This window comes from Bos indicus x Bos taurus, chromosome 2 (genome assembly GCF_003369695.1).
Source record: "Bos indicus x Bos taurus breed Angus x Brahman F1 hybrid chromosome 2, Bos_hybrid_MaternalHap_v2.0, whole genome shotgun sequence".
Taxonomy (NCBI): Eukaryota; Metazoa; Chordata; class Mammalia; order Artiodactyla; family Bovidae; genus Bos; species Bos indicus x Bos taurus.
This window is the reverse complement of record NC_040077.1, coordinates 135,182,201-135,206,631: the sequence shown is the minus strand read 5'-3', so window position 1 is coordinate 135,206,631 and position 24,431 is coordinate 135,182,201. Positions and strand designations below refer to the sequence as shown.

Below are 24,431 nucleotides of genomic sequence, written 5' to 3'. Positions count from 1 at the left end.
GCCCCGTGGGCACTCACCTTTGAACATGATGGCCTCCCCGTGGCCCTCCTTCTGCTTCTCTCTGAAGAGCTTGTAGCAGGCTGAGGTGCTGGCCATGAGCATCCGGAATTTCTGCGAGAGACCGTCCGGCCGGCCGGTCAGCAGAGGGCAGGTGGCCGAGCTGCGTGGGGGGCTCCCGCCCTGAAGACCCGGGGCCCTGCCTGCACATTGTCTCAGCCACCCACACCGAGTGGCGAAGGCTGCCTGGCAGGATTTCTCTATTTCAGAGGAGTATTTCTCACCCTTCCTGCCACAGAAATTTTCCTGCCTCAGCAACGCCGTCGAGTCGAAGCTCCGAGTAAAAGGTGACCTTGGACAGAGAGGGAGAGCATCTCCAAGGGGCCAAGAGGCCCGGCCATTTGCTCCAGATTTCCAGGGTTATTAAGTTGCAGACATTTCTTTGCATTTCAGAAAACGAAAGACTCTCTCTAGGGCCCCAGGCCCATAGGCCATTGCTCTCCAGGGCATTACGGCCAGTACCGTGGCCGCCAGCCTGTGGGGTTATCGGACACTTCAAGTGCTGCTGGTCTTAGTGGAGATGTGTGAGGAATAAAGCATACACCAGATTCTGAATGCTTGGTATGAAAAAAGAACGTAAAACCTCTCATTATTAATTTTTATAATGATTACATGTTGAAATGCTAAAATTTCAGATTTATTGGGTTAAACATTTACTGGCCACAGCAACAACATATAAACCAGCTTCAGCCTCCTTCCTTCTTCCTCTGTACAGTCCATTTCCACTAGATACCCCGCTGCTGACAAGAGCTGGTAGTACAGGGGTTCCGCACCAGCCTCCCTGCTCCAGCCTCAGAGGTCAGCTCACCTTGGTGCCTGGGATGGGGACGAAGGTCACGAACTCATCCACGTGGCCCACGGTCAGCCAGTCTGAGTAGAGCTCCACGGGCACCTGGACCTGCTGGGCCTGCAGGAAGTCCCGCACCACCCTGGTCATCCTCCGACCACCGGACCTGGGTGGGGTTGGGAGGGGGCAGTTCTTCAGAAGGTTGCCCGTGGTGCCTGTCTCGCCAGAGGGCTTGCAGGAGTTCAGCCCCTGGAACCCAGCCTGGACCCAGCGTGGCATCAGCAGAAAAGTCATGAGAAGGAACCTGAGTTGCAGAGACACTGCCCAGCCAGAAAGGCAGTTGAGTCCAGGGGGGAATAAGGAAGTGTCAGCTGCAGCCACGGTGTGTGTGAAGGGCATGGAGCCCGGCCTTTAGGCCCTGAGGGTGTCAGTGGGTACAGGGAGGCCAGCTTCGTGCCCAGGGGTCCTTCTTGGACTGCTGGAGGGGCTAAGGCTCAGGCAGCATTGCACAATCTGCCCCTGCCTATGTCCCTCTCTGCGAGTAACATCTCACTTTCAGTCTTCCATCAAGTGACGCCTCTTCCAGGAAGCCCTTCTTGACTTCTACACTCCCTGAGGTCTTCAATCTGCCCGTTACCCTTACACTATAACCCAAGATCTTCACAGTGGCTAGAAGATTCGTTTTTGATCTGGGCCCCGTCTATGTCTCCTACTTCACCTTACTCTTCCTTGTTCTGTCTGTGCCTGCTTTATCTTCCTCACTGCATCTGTTAGCACCCAGAAGTACCTCGCTTGGCCGCTTGCCCCCACGTTTGTTTTCTATATTGCCGAGGCCCCCACGCATCTTCTCTCAGTGCTGTCCCTCCTCCAGCTCCTGCGCCCCTTCCCCACCGCATTTATAATCTCATCATATACCCTCCCATTTGGGGAAGAGGGTCATTTACTTAGTTTCTTTCCTGGTGGCTCAGACGGTAAGGCGTCTGCCTACCATGCGGGAGACCTGGGTTCGATTCCTGGGTCGGGAAAATCTCTTGAAGGAGGAAATGGCAACCCACTCCAGTATTCGTGCCTGGAAAATCCCATGGACAGAGGAGCCTGGTAGGTAGGCTACAGTCCATGGGGTCGCAAAGAGTCAGACAAGACTGAGCGACTTCACTTCACTTCACGTTAGATCCTAATTCACACTAAGATGTAAAGGCTAACTTGATTTTCTTTCCAAGAATGTCTATATCTTGTCAGTCATGGGCAGGTTAATTCTCCCAGCCAATCACTCCATGTTGGAGCAACCCAGTCTGCTCCGACAGAAACAACCGCTACCCCCCAACCCCCCCCCCCCCCCCCGCCAGCCCCTCCCTGGCTTCTCTTACAGAGGGAAGCTGCTCCCAATGAGGATCCGGCCCAGCGGGTATGTCTTGCCATCCACGGTCACTGGCGGACTGACCTCCAGGTTCCCGAAGGAATCCAGGCTGGTGACAGTCTCAAAGAGTGGCTCCCGGGTTACATAGCCAAAGTCTGGGCCCTGGGCAGGGGGCACACACCTGTGGTTAGTCCCCCGTGGCCAGGAGCCCTCAGTCCCAGCCCAGCCACCCTCTGAGGACCACTTTTCACCACCTTTGGTATGGCCCTGAGAGCACTTAGCTTCTGGGGGTTGCCCATTTGCTTGTTACTCCCGCTGAAGAGCAGGAACCCGGCATGGGGAGACTGTGAGCACGTCGGTATGAGCGTGCGTGTGTGTGTGTGTGTGTGCACGCGTGCACATCTGTGTCTCTGCATCCGTCTCTATTTCTTAAACACAGAGAAATACTGGCGATTTCATGATTGGTCCTTGTTTTGTGCCATTGACATCCCTGTTCCTCTGCTGATGTGAGCAAGCAACGGACCTTTGCTGATGTTAGCTATTGACGGATGGGGGCTGTTTGTTACTATGATCTTACCAAGGGAAAGCTGGCCAAACATGCAAGAACGTCAGATAAGTAACATATACGATTTCAATCCAGCCCCAACCAACCATGTGTGTTCACTGAGCCCAGATGCAGCCTCAGACTCCTTCTTAGCACAGAGCTCTAACAGACTGGAGTTACATGATACAACCCCCGTAATGAGTATGGTAAAGCCCCTGTGACTCCCTGAATTTTAAGTTTCCTTTCATGATTTTTTTTTTTTTGGTAAAAAGGTAGGGATCTTGCTTGAGAGCTTGCACTGGGGCTGGAACGAAGCTTGTCCGACAGACATCCTTGCTAATAAAAATCATAGAGTGAGAAGACGTGGCTTATCCTGGCCCAGCTCAGAGGCTCAAGGGACAGCTGTGCCCAGAGGGGTGAATGGCTGCAGCTTAGCGCTTTCTCTCCTGGGAGCCCCAGACGGCAAGGTGTGATCTGCCAGAGGCTGGGGCAGCTGGGCTTTTATAGCCTCACACAGGGGGCGGGGGGCAGGCACGCAGCACAGAGCCGGGCTTGGCCCGGGCCTCCAGGAACAACGCAGCACAGGGCACTGGTACCAGGCCAGCCGGGAACACTGCAGGCAGTGGTGAGCCAGGAAGAAAGTGAGAACAGGATCTGAGGCCTCAGTTCTCAGGCCTGTGGCAACTGCTGAACGGTATGACTGCCCCTCGTGTTGGAGGAAGTGGACAGTCCATACTGAGGACGGTGTCCAGGGCTGGGGAATGAGAACCAGAACAGCAGCTAATAATAGTCCTTGTGTCGGGAGCAGCATGGGTGTCTTAGATCACGCCTTCGGTCTTTGCAGCAAGTCTGTGAGACGGATGCCATTCCAATCCCCGTTCCACAGACGAGCACACTGAGGCCTGAGGAGGTTAAGTTGCTTGCCCAAGGCCACGCTGCTGCTAAGGGGCGGAACTGGGACTCGAGGCCAGCTCCATCTGGCGTTCCAGAGCCGTGTGCTCATGGCCCTGCCATCTCCTGTGATGAGGGACAAGGTTAGTGAGTGTTCTCAAGCAGCAGGTGCGGACTTGGCTAAGGGCTGAGCAGCTCTGGTGTCTCAGGGAGGCTGTCTTGCATGTTACTTTGGGAAAGACCCCTAACCTACATTTTATGCTCCAGCCAAGCTCTCCTTGCCTATTCAGGGCAGAAGGTCAGGACAAGGAAGACTGAGTTGGGTTCTGTCCTCATCCAATTGGTTGTTGAGGGCATAAAAAGAGAGTGGTAATGACCTCTAGGATCAAGGGTGGGGGTTAGATTGCTTTTTTAAAAACTCATGAACTAAAAAATCACAGCCTTACTGAGCTTTGAAGTTGGAACCAGGCTTTCCAACAACTGCTTATAAGTTTCCTCCTTGAAATGTATTTTGTTGCAAGTTGGAGGTGGGGGCAGGGGCAGATCTCTGTCTCCCATAGAATCAGTTATGAGAGCAGGAAGGGATGTTGGAGGTTACTATCCCAATGACCCATTCTGCAGATGAGAAGATGGAAGCAACAGACTAATTTGCCAAGGGGCTTCCCGGTGTCTCAGACGGTAAAGAGTCCGCCTGCAACACAGGAGACCCGGGTTCAATCCCTGGGTCCGAAAGATTCCCTGGAGAAGGAACGGCAACCCGTTCCGGGGTTCTTGCCTGAGACTCCCGGGGACAGAGGGGTGCCCGAGGCCTCCCCACTGCTCTGCCCTGCAGCCCCGGGCTGCACCCCGACCCCATCCGGCAAGGCGGCCCTCAGCCTCTCACCAGGAGCTGCTTCACCGGGAAATCCTTCAGGTTTCCGTCTCTGGGGGAGTCCAGCACCACGGGGAAGCCTTTGTGCGGGGCCTCGATGTAGCCAAACTCGATTTCATCCTGTGGGGACAGTGGGAAGAGCCATCCAGTGAGCCCAGGGGGCCTCCAGGGAACTCCAGCTGCCTCCCCGGTCCCTCGCATACGACGGCAGGAGTTTCTTATGCAGCCTTCCTCAGAGGCTCTGCAGGCCCCTGGTGTGCTTGCACTCACTGACCCCGCTGTAAAAAGCTGGTAACATCCTGTGTGCATCTTCCTGCAAGGAACACCTTAACTCGAGAGCCATGCTGTATTCACAGATGGGCTCCTCTTTGGCTGTTGTAGGGTGCTCCACAGAGAGGCGACCGGTCACGCAGTCGCCCCTCCCCACGGACGGATGTCTCCGTTGCTTCAGTCTCCGCCCCTCTAAGAAGCTGCAGTGAGCCGCCTGGTGCGTTTATGTCCCTGTGCACACGCACACGCGTGATCTGACATAGAATTCACACGTGCGGAGCAGCTGGCTGCCAGGCTGCTGACACTAAGCTGCCCCTCTTGCCTGAGTCCTGAGCCGCGTCCTTCCCAGCCTGGGGGCCTCACCTGGATCCAGCGGTCTCCCCGGTTCATGTACTGGAAGCAGACCTTCAGTTCGCAGCTGGTTTTCTCCACCAGGTTCTTCACCTCTTTCAGGAACAGGTAGTTGTCCTTCATGCTGAGAAGCGTGGGCAAGAGGGAGAGACCAGGAGGGAGCGTGAGGAGGCACAGGCCCGCCATGGGGGAGGCGCGGCAGCGGGCCCCTGGGCTGGGCCCTGCTGGGCAGGTGAAGCCCCTCTGTGCTCACCTGTGCAGAGGCTGCTGGAGTCAAGGGCCGTGCAAACTCAGCCCTTCCTGCAGTGTCTGCCACGGTCATGAACAAAGCGAGGAGGGGAATTCTCACCCCACCTCCTGAAAGCCTTCCACCTCTGACTCCCAGATTTCCAAGAAACAGCTAACCTAACCCGGAGGTAGGGGATGGGCTTAGGACATGGACAGCACAGGCCCAAAGGATATGGGAAAGGAAACGCAGCTATCGCTTTTAGAGCACAAAAACTGCTCCAGGACCTTGACAAACGCTTTGCCTGCTTCACCCCACTTAATCCTCGCAGAGACTCTGTGATGTCACCATCTCAGAGAAACAGAGGCACAGAGAGGTCACGTTAGTGCTCAAGGTCACGCAGCCGAGAAGCAACGAGCGTGACCTGACCCAGGTCTCTCACCTCCTGAAGCCCCAGCTCCAGCCGCCTGGCCTGTCTGCACTGTGCCTACCGCTTACCAGCACACAAATACCGACACTGGAGGCAGGATGTTGGGGGTCATGATCCACGGAGCGATGCGGAACGTCACGGTGTCCGTGAAGACGGGCGTCAGAGGGATCTCCTGGGCGTGGGAGAGATCAGGAGGTCTTGTCAGGGTGCTTTTCACTCCTGTCTAACAAAGTAGGTGAGACCAATAACTGCTGTTCAGCCGCGCAGTTGTGTCCGACTCTTTGTGACCCCATGAATCGCAGCACGCCAGGCCTCCCTGTCCATCACCAACTCCTGGAGTTCACTCAGACTCCCGTCCATCGAGTCGGCGATGCCATCCAGCCATCTCACCCTCTGTCGTCCCCTTCTCCTTCTGCCTCAGTCTTTCCCAATGGTAGTACATTATTGAGCACTTACTGTATGCCAGGTCCTATTGTGACAGGTGAGATTTCACTTCTGCCATACTCAGGGGTACATACTATTTTAATCCTTGTTTTGTAGATGGGAAAACTGAGTCACAGACCTCTGATTCACAAACTGTACAAAGCTGTCCAAGGTCAAGTGATCAGTAAGTGGGTGAGCCTGTATTTAAACCCAGACTGTTGAGCTCAATCTCAACTGCTATCTGATCTCATTGCATCCAAGTTCTTTTCCTGAAATCGGCTCACACGATGACTGAGTCAGACCCAGCCTTCCTCAGTTTTTGCTCTGGGTACCTTGCTCTTTTCTACGTGTGAACATTTTAATGTTATCGGGCGAAATTTTGCTCTGTCCAGATTTTTTTTTAAGGAAAGGTTCGGGAAGCTTGCCCGGAACCTGAGGGAAGATGAGGTAAGATTTCGTTGCATGGCTGGCTTTGGAAAGCTACAGGAAGCCGCGTCCCGCCCTTGGTGGGGAGCACAGGGGTGGCCTTTCCCGCATGGGTCTGCCTTCCGCTGGTGTCCGCTGGAGGGGCCACTCTGAGACCCTGATGCACTGCGGGTGCAGGAGCAGCCCCTCCCCGCCCCATCTCGTTATCTCTGTTTTTTCTGCCTTTCCCTCCTCCCAGGGACTCGAGAGCACGTTGTGAATGAGCTGCTCCAAGCTTGGATGCTCACAATCACCCCAGGAAGCAGAAGCATGTGTCATTTCTATTTTCCACGTGGGGAAACCAAGGCACACGGGGCCAGTTCACTTGCCCAATGTCTCGTGGGCTCAGACCCGGGCAGTCTGACTCGAGCTCCTTCTCATAACCCTGAGGCCCAGCTTCACCTGCGGCCGAGCCCATGGCATCTCGCCTTGAAGTGGTCGAGAGGCGAAGCAGAGGAGCAAGCCCGTGTCTGAGGGGGCAGCCAGGCCCTCCCTCTATCTGAGCGAAGGGGGCCTGAGAGCCAGGGCTCTGGGGCTGCAGTTTTGGTAAGAGGTCCTTACGGGTGGGAAGCAGCCTCAGCTGGGGGCACCGCTCCCCTAGGGGGCGAGTACTCGCCTCCCCGCTCACTTTCTGCAAACCAGGAGCGCACGTGCGCGAGATGTCCGGCCGCAGCAGGGGGACGTGGTTCAGGATTGTGATTCGGCAGCTCCCACGGCGAGGGTGCAGGGCCCGTTAGGGAGGGAAGAGCAGGGCACACGCGCGTGGCTTAGTTTGTTCCTCGTGCCAACCAATGGTTCCCTGTGCCCAGAACTACACCCACCCTGCACATGGATGGGGGCTTCCCAGCTGGCGCAGCGGTAAAGAACCTGCCTGCCAACGCAGGAGACGCAAGCTGGATCCCTGGGTCAGGAAGAACCACTGGACAAGGAAATGGTAACCCACTTCAGATATTCTTGCCTGGGAGATTGCACAGACAGAGGAGCCTGGCTCCTCAAGTAATGTCTGATCTCACTGCATCAAAGTTTTCTTCCTGAAGTCAGCTCACATGATAATCGGGCCAGGCTCAGCCTTCCTGTTTCTGCTCTGGGCACGTCGTTACAGTCCACGGGGTTGCAAAGAGCCAGATGCAACTGAGTGATTGAGCGCACACACACACACACACACACACACTCTCTCCAGGGAGCAGGCAGACCTGGGGACAGGCGTGAGGTCAGAGACACACCCGAAGAGCATCCTCGGGAGGAGGTACAGTGAGGAGGACCCCCAGGGCGGGGCTCGGAGGCCCTGGCGGATGTGTGCAGGTGATGGGAGCACTTAGATCTCCAAACCTGGGCTTCCTCCAAGGGGAGCCCGCTCCGCCCCCGGGAGCCCCTCCCGGCGAAGGCCCTCACCTCGGCCATGTACTCCAGCAGGCTGACGTGGATGGAGACCAGGCCCGCGAAGCCCTCGTCGGGAAAACGCAGGCCTTCCACGAAGAACAGCAGCTCCTCAGAGCCGCCCGAGTACTTGACCACGTGGTAGAGCTTCCGCCGGCCCAGGATGTGGACGTAACGCTGGCCGAAAAAGGGGTCTGGAGGAAGAAGGACCCAGCTCAGGCCCCGCTCCCCCAGCCGACCGTGGGGCGGGCTCGCTGATGGGGGCGCGACAGCAAAGCCCCTTGTCCTCTACACACAGGGAAAGCACGAGCGGCCAACGCCACCGGAAGGGCCGCGGCCCGGGCACCGTCCCAGCCCTGCTGGGCCCTAGCCCTGTGGCCCCGGACCAGACACCCTCCCAGCTTCCAGCTTCCTCGGCTATAGAGTGAGTGAGCTCTCCCCAGGAAGGAGACAGAGATGAGAGAAGCTGAGGACTGGGCAGCCAGTGGTGGCGAAGAAGGGAATTATTGTTCGCATTTTACAGAGGAGGAAACTGAGTCCCAGAAGGGAAAATGGCTTGTCTGGTGTCATATAGCCAGTACGTAGCTGAGCTGGGAATCAAATCCCTAATTCTGAACCCCAATCTCTCCTCCCCTTTATATAAAGAAAACACCCACTTATGCCCTCCATTCCCCTCTGTACAGTGGAAGCCGTATCAGCGTGTGGGTCTCTCGCTGTGCATTTTTTTTTCCTGGTTGCACACGTTTGCAGCTGGGAGGAAAGGCCGGTTTCTCCTACACTCCTAGGCCACTGAAATCTCCTGGCTCCTCACAGTGCTGTTCCCTCTGCTTAGAAGGCTTGTCTCCCACCTTCAGGCTTCTGAACTGCGCCCAGATCCCCCAGAGACCAAGCCAGGGGCTCTGTCTGCAGCGTCTGCACCCCTGGCCTTCCCTGTCCCAGCCCAAACGGACATGATCTCAGTGTTCAGCTGTTGGCCCCCAGAGCCTGTCACCTGCATGATGGCTGAGACAGGCCCGGCCGGGCCCAGCGCAGGTTGGGTTTGATAAACATCTGCTGAATGCACCAGTGCGCCCATGTCACCATATGGGAGCACTTTCAGGCCAATTGAGAGTGCATATACTGAGTTACTGCTCTCTGACCACATGGGCAAGGACCTCTGCACGAGACAGAGAGGGTCAAGAAGTGGCCCCTCGCAAGGCTCAGCTGGTGGTAAGATCGCACAGGTGAGGGAAGCGTCACAGTAGAGCTCTGCGGTGAGTGAGCTGGAGGGGTTACTGGGAGGCAGAGGAAGGGAGCGGGATGGGAGGAGTTTGAGCGAAGAAAGGCAGCCTTTGAGATGCCCTTGGGGGTGGCAGAGGTGGGCACAGCGAGAAGATGCAATACTTGCATTGCCAAACGCATGGAGGTAGGACCCTAGGCAGTTCCAGGAGAAGTTTCTTTATGCCCTGCAGAGCTGGAAGGGCAGAGTAAGGCTCAGCTTAGTGCTGTCGTCAACAACAAAGGGAACGATTAATGAGCAGGCGCCCGAGGGCTACAACGTGTGCAAAATGAACAGAGGAACCAGCGAGGCCTGGGCTCGGGATGGCACCTCACATAGGAGAAGGTGCTCAATTAGATCTTGGTTATAAATACAGCTCCCTGAGGGTGGGTTACCTGAGTGGCTATGACTTCCAGAGTCAGAGAGATGCCTCTTTGGCTTTCAAGCTGCAAAACCCCAGGGAATTCACTTAACCTTCCCGAGCCTCGTTTATTCATCTGTTAAATGGGAGACAGTAACATTCATGCCACAAGGTGCTTGCAAGATAAAATCAGGAACCGAGGTAAGCTTGGTAACCAAGGGTGACAACCGGTAACACAGCTGGGACCCGCTGGTATTACTGTTATGAGAACCTGTGAATGTATCGGCAGACCCTTTACTGAAAAACACGACTTTCTCGTTGAATGGTTTAGGAATAGGGCAGCTAGGTGGGATGTGTGTGCGTGTGTGCTCCCCCTGGGCCTGGGAGGGTGGGGCTCTGGCAGGGGAGCTGGGTGGGGTACGAGGACACGTTTTGGCCCATCTGTGTGTAGTCTTTTCTGTCTGTGGCCCACAGTATCTCAGGCCAGCTCTGGGCAGATCGATCACTCGGTGGAACAATCAGCCACTGTCCCCGGAGCCTCCTTCCCCTGTCTCCCATCCCCAGTTGGACGCGGGCCTGCCTCCGCGTGGCCAGCTCCCCCTGCAGGAACCAACAATGCCCCTCTATGGTGCAGCCCACGCGCCTCGGGCTGGCCCCGCCAGCCACCCTGACCTCCCCTTAGCCCTAGGCGTTGGCCCGCAGGCTGGCACGTGACATCACCCTTCCGGTCAGGGTGGAGTCATTCCACCTCCCAAGGAGACTCTGAGAGTGTGAGCAACTGTCCTGGTTTGCCCGAGATTGAGGGGCTTATCAGAATGAGGGATTTTTAGTGCAAAACCAGGACAGTCCTGGGAAAACTGGTGCAAGCCGGTCACCGCAGCCCCGCAGAGAAAGGTCAGGAGCCGACCCCCGCAGAGAAAGGTCAGGAGCCGACCTCTGAGACCCGAGGGTAGAGTCTGAGGCTGGGGCACACACGCCTGGGCCTTCCTAACAGCACTGGGGACGCCTGTCCACGTCACTGACTGTAATCAACGATCACAGTAACAGCCCCCTGAGAAGCAGTGTCATCCACAGGGAGCATTCCACGGACCGGCTGCTGAGTGCTGACATGTTTCTTATTTGATCTCTGTCGCCAGGGGGACAGTCAGGCCTCTCCTTAGCCACGAGTGACATCCCACACGAGGTACCCAAGGGCTGGCCTGCTGAGACTTGCCCACGCCCAGGATGTGAAGCCCCTGGGCTCCAGAACGGCGTCTCAGGGCCCCTGAGCCCCCAGCCCAGCCCCTGGCCGCTGGGTACGAGTGGCACCTGACATTCGTGTAACACCACACAGCCTCACCCACGGTACACCTGGAGTTTGGCAGAGACCTCAAAATGTCGCAAAAAGGAAGAAAAGGAAACCGCGCCATCGACAAAATCCCTCTCAGCCTGCTCTTTGGTGCCGAGTGTTCACCCGGGGCTTCGGTTCTGGGGGACACGGACTCTCCCGGGCTCATCGCTGCGTCAGTGAGGCCGTGCCCCTCCACGGGATGGCAACCCGATAACAGCCTGGGGATGGCGCAGCAAAGCGCTTCCAGCGGCGGCTCCCGTCTGCTCGGGGCCCAGCTCGGACGGCTGGGTGGGGGACGGACGTAATCCCGAGCCACACCTGAGGCTACCGCCACCCTCGGAAAGGCCTCCAGGTCACGGCTGGGGGCCGCCGGGAGCAGCAGGCCGAGCGTCACAATGTGACCTCAGGGGCCGCCCGTACCCCTCCGGCCCGGCCAGCAGCCCCACCCGCCGTGGTAACCCCGGCCTGGATGGGGTAAACAGCAACGGCTCGGGCCCCCTGGGGCAGTGGAGCCGGCCTGACTGGGGACCTTCCAGCCCGAGGCAGTCACTGCCCGATCCCGGGGTGGATCAGCAGGAGGACGGGCTTCAGGTGGCAGCTGTCCACTGCGGTCCTGGCAGAGCCCCTCCTGGAGGCGAGGGCCCGGGGTCACCGGGACCTGCCCCGGTTCTGAGTGGGCCTGTTCTGTGAGGTGGGTTCCAGAGCTAGGAGACCCCAGGCTCCTGGAGGGACAGGCACGCAGGGCAGCTCCACCCCGCACCATGGCAAATTGCAAAGCGAACTATTTTGCTGAGAGAGCTTTTTAACACATAAATCAGAGCTTGACAGTCGCTTGCTTAAAAGCCTCTAATGGCTTTTGGCTGCACTTAGAGTCAATCCAAGCCCTCTGTCTGCCCTGGCCCCTGCCCAGTCCGCCGACCTTGACTCCAACACATCCCTTGCTGCGGTCTGCTGCCTGCTCCCCCAGTGCTCCAAACCGGTTCCCTCCGCTTGCAACACTCTTCCCTCAGCTTGGGAATGGCTGGTTCTTTCTCACTGTCGGGAGACCTGGGCTCGATCCCTGGGTTGGGAAGATCCCCTGGAGGAGGGCATGGTAAACCACTCCAGTATTCTTGCCTGGGAAAACCCCATGGACGGAGGAGCCTGGCAGGCTGCAGTCTGTGGGGTTGCAGGGAGCCGGACACGACTGAGCGACTGAGCACTCAGCACTTCTCATGGCTGGTTTGGGTCTCGACTCAGACGTCGCCCCCCTTGGAGAGGCCCCCCGACCCTCTATGCCAGTGGCTCCCGCCTCCACCTGCTGTCCCCTACGACTTGCTTTGTGTCCTTGCCTTGTCAAGCTCCCCGTGACGTCTCCCTCACAGGCTGTCCCCTCCCTGAGGGCAGGGTGCTGACCCAGGGATCCTGGTGCTGAGACCCAGCACCCGGCACGGAGGGGCTCAACAGCCAACCACAGAAGGCATGAGACTGAGCGGGCAGCTGTGGGCATTAGCCCCTTGCAAAGCATGTTTCCCACACAAGGGGCCCCGGACGCCCTGTCCTTGGCAAGATGAACTAGGGGTCTACTCCTTGAGGGTGCACACAGCATCATCAGGGGCTCTTTCAAAGTCGGGGCGGGGGGACTTCCCTGGGTGGTCCAGTGGCTGAGACCCCACGCTCCCACTGCAGGGGGCCCGGGATGGATCCCTGGTCAGGGAACCAGAGGCCACGTGAGCCCACATGAGCCCACGTACCATAACTAACCATCCCCCATGCTGCAATGAAGACCCGGCATGCCAAAAAAAAAAAGTCGGGGCAGTTTTTCATTTTCAGAAAGTCGGAGAGGAGAAACACCGGCCGGGGAGAGGGTGGGTCCCTGCCTCAGGCGTCATGAAGGCGACAGGAGTCTGGGGAGGATGACTCACAAAGCCCGTGACTGTCACCGCTGACTCCTTGAGGGCGGAGAGGCCGCGCCCTTGGGGCCCTGACTTCACAGGGCCGAGGTGGCCCTGGATGATGGCTGGTCCATTACCAAGAGGCCAGTCCTGGACCTCTCCAGCCACCTGCCCCTGTGATGACTAAGGGGCCCTGGGGAGCCTTAGAGGGTGAAGCACGCTCCCCGAGGGCAGAAGCCGCTGGAGGGTGGGCAGGGGACACTCACTCTCCACGCAGAACACGCCCACTTTGTCCGAGTCCGACATGGAGATGTAGAGGACGATCTCGTAGCCGGCAGGGAGGTGCTCAGGGCCTTTGGTCCGCAGGATCATCTGGGACATGTCCTTCAGGTCTGCGGGCAGAGGCAAGAGGATGCTGGAACTGAGAGAACCGCTCTGGGCTGCAGGGGTCCGAGGTGCGGGGGGACTGGATGAAGGTACTTGGGAGGTACCAACTTCCAGTTATCCTCGGGATGTGAGGAACAACACGACTGATCTCAGACACTGCTGCACGTCTCACGTGAAAGTCGTTAAGAAAGTCAATCCTAAGAGGTCTCCTCTCAAGGATTTTTTTTTCTATTTCTTTAATTGTGTACCTATATGAGATGATGGATGTTTACTAAACTTCTTGAGATACTCACTTTATGATGTATGGGAATCAAATCACTGTGCTGTGTGCCTTAAACTAACATACTGCTGTATGTCAATCATATCTCAATTAAAAAAGAAAAACAAAGGAGAACTGTGGCTGGAATGTTGGCCTGTTACTTTTACAAGCAGGACAAAGCAAACCCCAAACGTATATATTATGGAAACGTATATATTATGAAAAGTGTAAGAACTAGTTGCTATCTCCAACACCACAGATGACCTCCCATAACACTTCTGGAACATCCTTCTGCTCCTTTTTTAACATAGGTGCAGCTTCGTAAAGAGCGTGGTTCCAATCCAACCGAGCGGTATTGATAGTTTTGCCATCTGCTCTTAGCAAGAGTGGATACCTGAGTCCAGTCCTCAGGAGAGCCAAGGTCACACCCGCCTCCCGCTTTGCCCAAGACTTGGCCCGAATGTCCCCACTGCCCCTCCCTGCCCTCCTCGCAGCCCCGAGTGCTGAGCCCGCGCACCTTCCTTGCTGTAGACCTTCTCATCACTGCAGTCCTCCTGGGGCAACCAGGGTGTGTCTCGGTCACAGTTCACCAGCAGGATGGCGCCCTGGCCCTCAGGGCCCCAGGTCCAGGATGCCTGCGTCGGCGAGGAGAGAGGGCAACGCTGTTGTCTCTACTTCTGCAGATGTTCCCAACCTCAGTGCAGACCCCACAGGACACTGGGGAGACGGCCCAGGGTGAGACTCAAGAGCAGCCACGGGGGCAGCTGTGACCTGGCAAGCATGAGTCCTTCGTCTGATGCCTGGAGAGAGCCAGGGTTAGCGCCAAGGCAGGCTCAGGGTGGGGACAGACAGGCAGAGAGACAGATACAGAAGGCTGGCTCGGGCATCACGAGCCTCACATCTGGTGCCCCACTGCCTGGAGTGGGGTGGGGAGGCAGGGCCCAGAGAAATGGACAGGCAGACATTTTATGACGGGCTCCAAGGCAGAGGGAAGGCAACACGGGGCCTGACTGCAGACCAAACCACAAAGCTGCAGCAGTCAAAGCAGCAAGGTGAGGGCACGGAGACAGACACACAGACGACTGGCGCGGACAGAGCCGGAGAGGAAGTACACTTACGGGGCCGTCAGCCCACGACAAGGGGCAAGCCTACACTGGGCAAGACAGCTTCTTCAACAGACAGTGTTGGGCAAACCCCGACAGCCATGCCCAAAGAACCAAACTGGGCTTCTTTCTTACAAATGCCACACACAAGCATAAACGTAGAATAAAGATGTAAATGTGAGCTCTGAAACCATAAAACTTCTAGAAGAAAACACAAGCAGTGTGCTCTTTGACATCAGTCTTAGAAACAGTTTTTTGGGATCTATCTCCTCAGGCAAGTGCAACACAAGCGAAAACAAACAGGATCACACGAAACTAGAGAGCTTGTGCTCGACAAAGGAGACCGTCAACAAAATAAAAGAGCTGCTTACTGAATGGGCAAAGACGTTTGTAACAGATACATCTGATCAGGGTTAACACCCCCAATATACAAAGGACTCATACAACTCAAGGTCAGAAAACAACCTGATTTTAAAAATGGACAGCAAAGCTGAACAGACATTCTTTCCAAAGAAGACATACAAAGGGGGGCAGATATGTGAAAAGACGCTCAACATCTCTAATCAACAGGGAAATACAAATGAAAACCACAATGAAATGCCTCACGCCTGTCAGAACGGCTACCACAAAAAAGACAACGAAGAATAAGCACTGGCGAGGATGGGGAGTACAGGGAGCCCTTGCGCACTGCTGGTAGGAATATAAGTTGGTGCAGCTACTATGGAAAAAAGTATGGAGATTCCTCCAAAGAATTAAAAATAGAACTTCCGTATGATCCAGAAATTCCACTCTTGGGTCTTTATCTGAAGAAAATAAAAACACAAATTAGAAAAGACATATGTATTCCCATGTTACTGCATTATTATTTACAATAGCCAAGATATGGAAGGAATTTAAGTGCCCATCAATAATGAATAGATATGGGAACACGTGTACACCCGTGGTGGATTCATGTTGACGTATGGCAAAACCAATACAATATTGTAAAGTTAAAAAAAAAAAGTGCCTGGCACATAGTGAGAAAAAAAAAAAAAGACTGGATAATGAAGATGCAGTACACATACACAATGGAATAGTATTCAGCTACAAAAAAAAAGAAATCTTGCCATTTGCAACAACATGGATGAACCTAAGTGAAGTAAGTCAGAGAGAGACAAGTACTGCCATGTACTATAAATGAAAGCTGTGAAGACAGTAAATGTTAAGTGTTTTCATCGGAAGGAAAACTTTCTTTTCTTCTATTTCTAAAGATTGAGGGCAGGAGGAGAAGGTGGCGCCAGAGGATGAGCTGGTTGGATGGCATCACCCACACAACGACGTGAGTTTGAAGAAACCGCAGGAGTTGGTGGAGGACAGGGAGGCCTGGCACGCTGCAGTCCACGGGGTCGCAAGGAGTCGGACACGGCTGAGTGACTGAGCAACAACTCTGTACCTATATGGGATGATGGATTTACACTGAACTGAGTGCGGTGACCATTTCATGATGTGAGTCATCACCAGGCTGTGTGCCACAGAGCAACTGAAGCCACAGGCCACCACCACTGAGCCCCGTGTGCTCTGGATTCGCTGCGGCAACTACTGCGCCCACGCACCACAGCTAGAGAGTCCACGCGCTGTAACGAAAGATCCCGCACGGTGTAACAGAGACCCCGAGTGCTGCAGCCAAGACCCGACGCAGCCCAAATCAATAAACAAAGCCATTCTGCGGTACCTTAAACATACACGCTGATATACGTCAATTATATCTCCGTAACACTGGAGGGAAGAAGAGGCACCCAGAGGGGCTCAGGGCTCTCGGGTGAACGGACACCCGGCCATTTTCAAACTTGCTCTGAGTGCTCCAAGTGGGACCTGTAAGGTGATTCCTTTTCAAGACTGAAGCCAGAGCGATATTAGGACAAACTCCAACCGGATCGCGTTGCTTCCCTGCTTCACGCCTTGTCAGGGGCCCCTGTTGACTCGGGCCGTGGGGCCCCGCGAGACCTGCCCGCCTCGGCCCCTTTCCGTCCGCCTCCCCCTCGCTGGCCGCCTCCCGGCTCCCAGAAGACTCCAAGCTCGGGCCTTCGCGCGCTGCCCCCTCTACCTGGAAAGCGGCCCTGCCCCGCTTCACCTCGCCAAGTCCACCCCTCCTTCCGGTCCCAGAGCATAACCCCCCTTCCTCCTGGAAGCCTCTCTGATATTCTGGACCAAAGCAGCTTTCCCTGGGTTCACGCGCTCCTTCTGGGGCGGACTCAGGACAACTGTGCCGAAACCGCCGCCAGTCTTCCTTCACCGTGGCCCCCATGCCCCCTGGACTGCGGGCCCCGGTGGCAGGGGCTGCTGTCTGTCCTGCTCTCGCCATCCCCCAGGCCTGACCCAGTCGTGAAACATAAGAGACGCTGAAAAAATATTTATGGGATAAATCAAAACAACAACACACACTGGTACCTCACACTGGTTAGAACGGCCATCATTAAAAAGTCTGCAAATAATAGATGCAGGAGAGGGTGTGGATGAAAGGGAACTGTTGGTGGGAATGTGAACTGATGCAGCCGCTGTGGAGAAAAGTACAGAGGTTCCTCAAATAACTGAAAACAGAGTTGCCGCATGATCCAGCAATCGCATACTTGGAGATATTCCCAGACAAAGCATAATATGAAAAGATACATGCTCCACCACGTTCACTGCGGCACTAGGCACCGTCGCCAAGACACGGAAACAACCTCCGTGTCCATCGACGACGAACGGAGGGGCTGTGGAGCGCGCGCACGACGGCCTATGGGTATGATGGAATAGGACTCAGCCACCAAAATGAATGGTACACGCCGTCTGCAGTAACATGGATGACTTAGGAGGTGTCATACGAAGGGAAATAAGTCAGAAACAGACAAATACCAGTGACAGCATTTACACGTGGAATCTAAAATACGCCACAAATGAACACATCTACAAAACAAAAATAGACTCCCAGATATAGAGAGCAGACTTGTGGTTGCCCAGGCGGTGGCGGGGGAGGACCGGGGGCCTGGGATTTGCGGACGTACTAGTACATACAGGATGGCTGAACAGCAAGGCCCTACTGGTTAGCACAGGGAGCTGTGTTCATGTCCTGTGATGAGCCGTAATGGAAGAGAACATGAAAAATAATGCACAGGTGGAGCTGAGTTACTTTGCTGCATAACAGAAATTAACACAACACTGTAAATCAGCCATACTTCAATGAAGTTAAAAATATTTATGAGATGAATGAAGATCACATTAAACTGCACTGGCCCAGATGAAGGAAGTCAGGGCAAGTCCAGGCCCACAGGGGCTGGGTGAGCCCCCAGCTCCTCGGGGGAAGCAGGATGCCTCAGGGGCCGCCCTGGGGCCTGCCTTCATGTGGCCGCAGACACTGAGCACAGATCTGTGGGGCTGACTCGGCCTCAGGAAGGCAGGGCTGGGCGGACGCCCCTCCTTGGGAACCTCGGGGAGCCAGCTCCCCTACAGCCCCGAGGAACCCCCAGAGGCACGTCAAGAGTTTGGAGCTGGCTGCCAGGCCCCAGGCTTCTCACTGGGCTGTATTTAATTACTTTTTAAAGTACCCATCTCCATATAATTTAAACCAGCACACAGGTTGTTGTTATAAAAGTAGTGTATGCCCATGGCAAACATCTAAGTGCTCTAGAAGAGCAGAAAATGGAAAATAGAAGCCAGGATGTGCACAGAGCAAAACCAGCGGAACTTAAAAATGGGGTTGAGATTCACACTACCATATATAAACTAGACAGCCAGTGGGGGTTTGCTGTACGACTCCGGGAACTTTAACCAGGGCTAGAGAGGTGGGATGGGGTGGGAGGTGGGAGGGAGGTTCTAGAGGGAGGGGATATATCTATACCTGTGGCTGACTCATGTTGATGTATGGCAGAAGCCAACACATTACTGTAAAGCCACTATCCTTCAATTAAAAATAGATAAAACGGGGGTGAGGAAGACGACTTGGAGAACACAATGCCGCCTACACAAGTTAAAAATACACACACCCTAACCACACTGCATGTTTCACAAGAATCACAAGAACGGAAAGTGACCCATTAAAATCATCCACGTGGCCCTTTGCAGGGGAGCAGAGTGGGAGTGAAGGAATGTAGGACTGGGGAGAATGAATGAATGAACAAATGAGTGAATGATGAATGAACAAATGTGCTCAGTCGCGTCCGACTCTGTGACCCCATGACTGTAGCCCACCAGGCTCCTCTGTCCATGGGATTCTCCAGGCAAGAATACTGGAGTGGGTTGCCATGCTCTCCTCCAGGGGATCTTCCCAACCCAGAGATCAAACCCAGGTCTCCCACATTGCAGGCGGATTCTTTACCGTCTGAGCCCCCAGGGAAGACCGGATGAACAAATAAATGAATACACAAAACCAGGAAGAGGGTGTGTGTGCATCATTAGAGATGACACGCCTTGAATTGGGAATGATTACTGCAATCTTCTGCTCCAGATGGCCAAAAAAAAAACCCCAAAAAGGCAAAACTGTAAGAGCAAATGCTTTGGCGGCACTTCCTCTGTGGCAGGACGTTCATCCTTTACACCAACTGCATGACCTGGGTGTCCCCACCCTCTGGATGGGCCACTGAGACTTGGGGACCAGCTCTGTGGCTGTTCCTCTAAGGAGCTTGCTCCTCGGTGGGCTCTGTCAATGGTGTGTGTGTCTGGGAACTTGTCTTCTCATCTGTAAAGTGAGAGTTTGCTGGGAGGACCGGCTGCCTGTAGGCCCCAGGCTGGGGCTCTGGCCCTGGAAGCCCCCCATTCAGGGCCGCCTGCCCTGGGAGTGAGGTACCTTTCTTGGGTTGTTCTTCTCCACCACGCCGTCGCGGTCTGCATCCACATCCAGGGAGATCTCTGGGGACAGACAGGTGGGTGAGCTGCTGGGCTGGCCAGAGAGGGTGGGGAGGGGGCAGGAGGGGGACCTACGGGGTTACGGTGCAGCTCACCCGAGGGAAGAGCTGTGCTGAGGTCACCTTAGCCAACCCCCTGCCTCAACACCACACTGCTGGATGGAGACACGAGCGGATACCGTGCAGATTGCGAAACTCACGAAGGTGCTGCCAGGTGGGTCTGGGGTCTCCCGCCCCCTTGCTGCTCCTCTACAGCTCTGGGTGGTGGGCGGGATGAGCCGCACTGGGCAGATCTGGGAGTTCAGAGAGGTCAAGGCGCGTGCCCAGGGCACAAGGTCACAGGGTCACACAAGGAGATCTGAAGCATACACCGCATTTCGTGTGAATCAAAGCTCAGATGTTGGAAACTTTCACGGGACTCCCTACCTGCCTTCCTGGCCTGTCCTGGGGGTGTGTACACATATGCGTCTGTGTGTTTCTCTTCCAGAACTCCAGGGTGTCTAGACCCCACACCTAAGGACCGAGGGTTTTACTTTGGGTGGGAAACTGCATTGTCAGCTCCTCTTGATCTGACTGTGCCCAAGAGGCCAAGCCGCCAGATAGAGGATCCAGGATGGGGTCCTCGCTGTCCCTCCTCTGGGGGAGGGACCTTCTTTGTTCGTAGGCCTGCTGTGGGGACTTCGTGGGGCAATGAAATGAGCCCAAAGTTCAGCATTAGACAGGACTGAGCTTGAACCGTGGTTGCGGCTTGTAAGCTGTGTGGTGCTGGGTGGCTTAGACAGCTTCTCTGAGCCCCAGTCACTCTACCTGAAAAATGAGGCGCTTTCCCATTAGATGAGTTGTCCTAATTGCAACGGTAGGCGCTGCTGACGTTTTGAGCCAGATTGTTGCTGCTGCTGTTGTTGTGGGTCTACCCTGTGCATTGCAGGGTGTTTAGCCACATCCCTGGCTTCTACCCCCTGGGTGCCCATAACATTCCCCCAGCTGAGACAACCAAAAGGTCTCCAGATATTGCCAAAGGTCCCCCAGGGGCAACATGGCCCCCTGAGTTAGAGACCAAGAGGGTGAGGCAGGGGAAATGTTGGGAAGGTGGTGGGAGCGATACGCGGAGCGAGGCGAGTTGGGTCCAGGTCGCGGACAGCCTGTGGGCTCGGCCTTGGGCTGAGCATGACTTGGACGGAGGTCGGAGCTGGGTGAGAATGACCGGGTTCCTGGTCGGTCCTGCTGGCAGCTGAGCTGTCTCCCTGGAGGGGTGGCGTGCCTCCTCTCTCTTAAGTCAGGGATTATACGGAGGGCCTCCCTTTGCCCACAGCCCAGTTCCCTCCTCACTCTGAATGCGGCTCTTCCAGGTCTGGAAGGAGGTAGGAGGGTGGTTCTAAGGGCACCGAGTCCTTGGGAGAGGGAGGCAGTATCCCCACTTCTGCGCCCCACATTAGGTGCTGTAGGAAATAATTATATAAACTCCTCCCATTGATCCCATTCACACAGCAAATCACTACTGAGCATCGACTGCCTCTAGGCCCCACACATGGGGAGCGGGGTGGGCAATCGGCCCACAGTGCCTGCTCTCAAGGAGCCCCCAGTCTTTTCTGTGTGTGGTTGGCCGTTTATTCGTGTCCAACTCTGCGACCCCATGGACTGTACACCACAGCCTCCTCTGTCCGTGGGATTCTCCAGACAAGAATACTGGAGTGGGCAGCCTATCCCTTCGCCAGGGGATCTTCCTGACCCAGGGATCAAACCCGGATCTCCCGCATCGACAGGTGGATTCTTTACCGTCTGAGCACCCAGGGAAAGTCCTATGAGATAAATATTATTGTTCCCACTTTATAGGCGAGCAAACTCAGACTTGGAGATGTCACTTGTCAGCACACTGGGCTGATGATCTGGGGGGCTGGTGCGGGATAAGACTCCCAGGGACAGAGTGGAGAAGGCAGCCCCACCAGCTACTGTTAGAGACGGAAGGCTTAGAAGCACCAATATTGATGCTGGCTCCCAGACTGCCACGGACTTTCCAGCGGGACACTCCCCAGGGAATGCTGCTGTTTGGGGAGGTTGCCTTCCTGAAGCTTCTCCCAGGGGACCTGCTGCAGACCCAGCCCTCTCCAGGAATGACTCTTTGCTTTTCAAGAAAACAATCTCTCCTGGGTGTACAGTTCTTTGTGGACAGGAGCGCACTTCCCATGGGTGTTTTCCCTCAGTCACCACCCTGGCCATCCTGCCATAAATAGGAGGAAGCAAGGCTCCCAGCAGGGCAATGACCATGAAGACCCCGAAAAGTGCAGGGCCAGGGGTCGCCCTCAGGTCTTGGACTCCAGACCCCTGCCCTTGGCTGTTTTCTCCACAGTCTCAGGCTGACCTCCGCCCTGGGTTGTTTCCAAAACCAAAGCCCACCTTCCAAGACCCAGGACTCACTCCTCTAGAGGTCGTTCCCAGAGGAGGGGCCAACTCCCCACCCTGGTGACCCTGTGGCTTTGGTCTCTAGGCTGCAAGGCGCCACTGCATCACGGCTCCTGTGGTCCATGAAAGCAGTGGTCACAGGAGAGAAATCAGGAGCATTTCCCTGTACTTCATTATGAACTTTTCGTTATTCTGGGCTGCGCCATGTGGCTTGCGAGCTCTTAGTTCCCTGACCAGGGACTGAACCTGTGGTGTGCACCAAGTCCTAACCAGAATGCCAAGGAACTCCCCATTATGAATTTCTTACATTAAATTTTTGTTATCAATGTAATATTTGCACAAGTGAAAAAAGAAAACAAAAACAAAAAACCAAACAAACAAACAAAAAAAACCCAAAGAGAGTACCAAACAGCTTCTAAATAAACCCAGGGGTTCTTTGTTTAGCCTGTCCCCTCACCGCCTGAGGGAAGCTCTATAATACCGAATAATATGCCTATTATTTTTTCTTCGGTTTATTCAATTGGGACAAATTTCACTGACTTCCCATGAAATCACATAATCGGGCTCCCTTATCATCCACCTCCTGACATCCCACGGTGCTTGACACCTTCTCTCTTGTGACTCTTGACAAAACTTTATGGTCAGTTGGAACGGCCTCCTCACCCTGCCGCCCTCCCTCGGAGACTCCCCCAAGTTACAAGGTATTCCTCGAGGACTTCTCCCCTTCAAAGCTTCCCTCAAGGTCCAGTTTAACTGAATTCCTATGGGATGCTCCTGAGGGGATGGGAGCAGGCTTGTGGCCTGCCCAGGGCTCTGCCTCCCGGAGCCGCTCTGTCCTCCCTGGGGAGGGGGAGGCGACATCTGTTTCAGGGCCTCTGGGCTCCAGACATTTCCCGGAGGCTCCAAATCCTGCCTCAGCTCCCCAGAATAGCCCCAAGGTGTCAGGTGGCACCCAGGGTGTGAGATAGATTAACTGGAAATGTCACCAGGACTGGGCTCAAGGCAGCCTGCCCTGGGGAATCAAGACACTGGCCTCAGCTTCCGCACGAGCGCTTTGGCGGCTGCCAGCCCCTGGATGGTGGCGGGGCACCAGGCCTTCTTGCCTGACGGGGCAGCTTGGGGTGTGGTGGGCAGGGGACTCTCCCCGACAGTCACTGAGGGCGGTTATCCTGGGTCTGGGACAGGGTACAAGGAACGAGGGCCTTAGGTTGATGCAAAAAATCCTCCAGGGTCCCGTCCACGTGCTCCTCCCTTTGCAGGACCTCAGCAAAGAGGGTGAGGCTACGCCTCTCTCCACCATCTTCCCCTCAAACCCCCTTAACAGCGAGGAAGTTGCGAATCAGCCCTACCCAGGGGCTCGGAGGCTCTCCGGGATCAATGAGCTCGAAACTCACTTTATAGCCTCGAAAAAGTGAGGTCCAGGGAACTCCCTGGTGGGCCAGTGGTTAGGACTTTGTGCTTTCATGGCCAAGGGCCTGGGTTTGATCCCTGGTTGGGGAACTAAAGCCCCACAAGCCAAATGGCACAGTCCCCCCCTCAAAAAAAAAAAAAAAAAGTGAGGTCTACAGGGAGAGGGCATATCACAGGTTTTTGGCAAGACTAGGACCGAGAACCACAGCCTGATTTGACCAAGGGCATCATGATTTTGTTCTTGATACCAGGAGGAGGACTGAAGCACAATAAGGTTCTTCAGCGTCACATAGGCAGAGAGAAAGTGGGCTGCCCCGTGCCCCAAGAGGAAGCGACAAAAGCAAGAGCATTACCTCAGCACCTAGCCCCTGCCAGGCCTGGGGATGCCCCATCCCACTGAACCCTATAAGCACTGTGCAAGAGCACACTGGAAACCCATTTTACAGATGAGGAAACTGAGGCTCAGCGGAATGGTGGTCTTAATGTGGCTGGAGAGGGGAGAGCCAGAACTTAGACCTACTGTATTTCCGTGCACTCTGAAGCCAGTGTTCTTTCTACCCAGTGTGGACTCAGGACAGAAGTAGGGTGAGATGGACACTAATACATCCCTGGGGGACAGTCCCACCATCATGGGTCATTCAAGGCATTCTTGCCTCTGAGCCGCCACCCTCAAATGATCACTTAGGCTGTGGGGCTCCTGGGGTAGATCCCTGAGGGAAGACAAGACCCAGATGGGTCAGACAGACCAGTGGATGGGTCCCAAGGGAAACCTAGTTTTCACCAGGCTTCCTGGTGAAACATAAATTCAGTGGGGGTGAGTTTTTCATAAAGCATTATTTCTGCAATGTGAACGACTGTCTTCTGTTTTGAGATTCAGTTCAGTTCAGTTCAGTCGCTCAGTCGTGTCCGACTCTTTGCGACCCCATGAATCACAGCATGCCAGGCCTCCCTGTCCATTACCAACTCCCGGAGTTCACTCAAACTCATGTCCATCGAGTCCGTGATGCCATCCAGCCATCTCATCCCCTGTCGTCCCCTTTTCCTCCTGCCCCCAATCCCTCCCAGCATCATAGTCTTTTCCAGTGAGTCAACTCTTTGCATGAGGTGGCCAAAGTATTGGAGTTTCAGCTTTAGCAACAGT

General features: G+C 55.3%; 1 protein-coding gene across 6 annotated transcripts in view; it reads right to left on the bottom strand.

The window, feature by feature from the left end:
- PADI2 (peptidyl arginine deiminase 2) overlaps positions 1 to 24,431 on the bottom strand; it is a 56,297-nt gene that overhangs the window by 7,443 nt on the left and 24,423 nt on the right. For 2 of the 6 annotated variants that reach the window (XM_027522310.1, XM_027522277.1), the window contains exons 4-14: positions 19,423 to 19,484; positions 14,036 to 14,153; positions 13,139 to 13,264; positions 9,437 to 9,502; positions 8,065 to 8,243; positions 5,853 to 6,007; positions 5,141 to 5,252; positions 4,520 to 4,627; positions 2,212 to 2,363; positions 866 to 1,010; positions 18 to 111 (exon numbers count right to left, since the gene is read on the bottom strand). In XM_027522310.1, coding sequence (XP_027378111.1) covers positions 18 to 111; positions 866 to 1,010; positions 2,212 to 2,363; positions 4,520 to 4,627; positions 5,141 to 5,252; positions 5,853 to 6,007; positions 8,065 to 8,243; positions 9,437 to 9,502; positions 13,139 to 13,264; positions 14,036 to 14,153; positions 19,423 to 19,484 — 1,317 coding nt within the window. The remainder of the gene's footprint in view (positions 1 to 17; positions 112 to 865; positions 1,011 to 2,211; positions 2,364 to 4,519; positions 4,628 to 5,140; positions 5,253 to 5,852; positions 6,008 to 8,064; positions 8,244 to 9,436; positions 9,503 to 13,138; positions 13,265 to 14,035; positions 14,154 to 19,422; positions 19,485 to 24,431) is intronic. The other 4 variants (XM_027522286.1, XM_027522296.1, XM_027522301.1 and 1 more) reach the window with 4 other exon arrangements.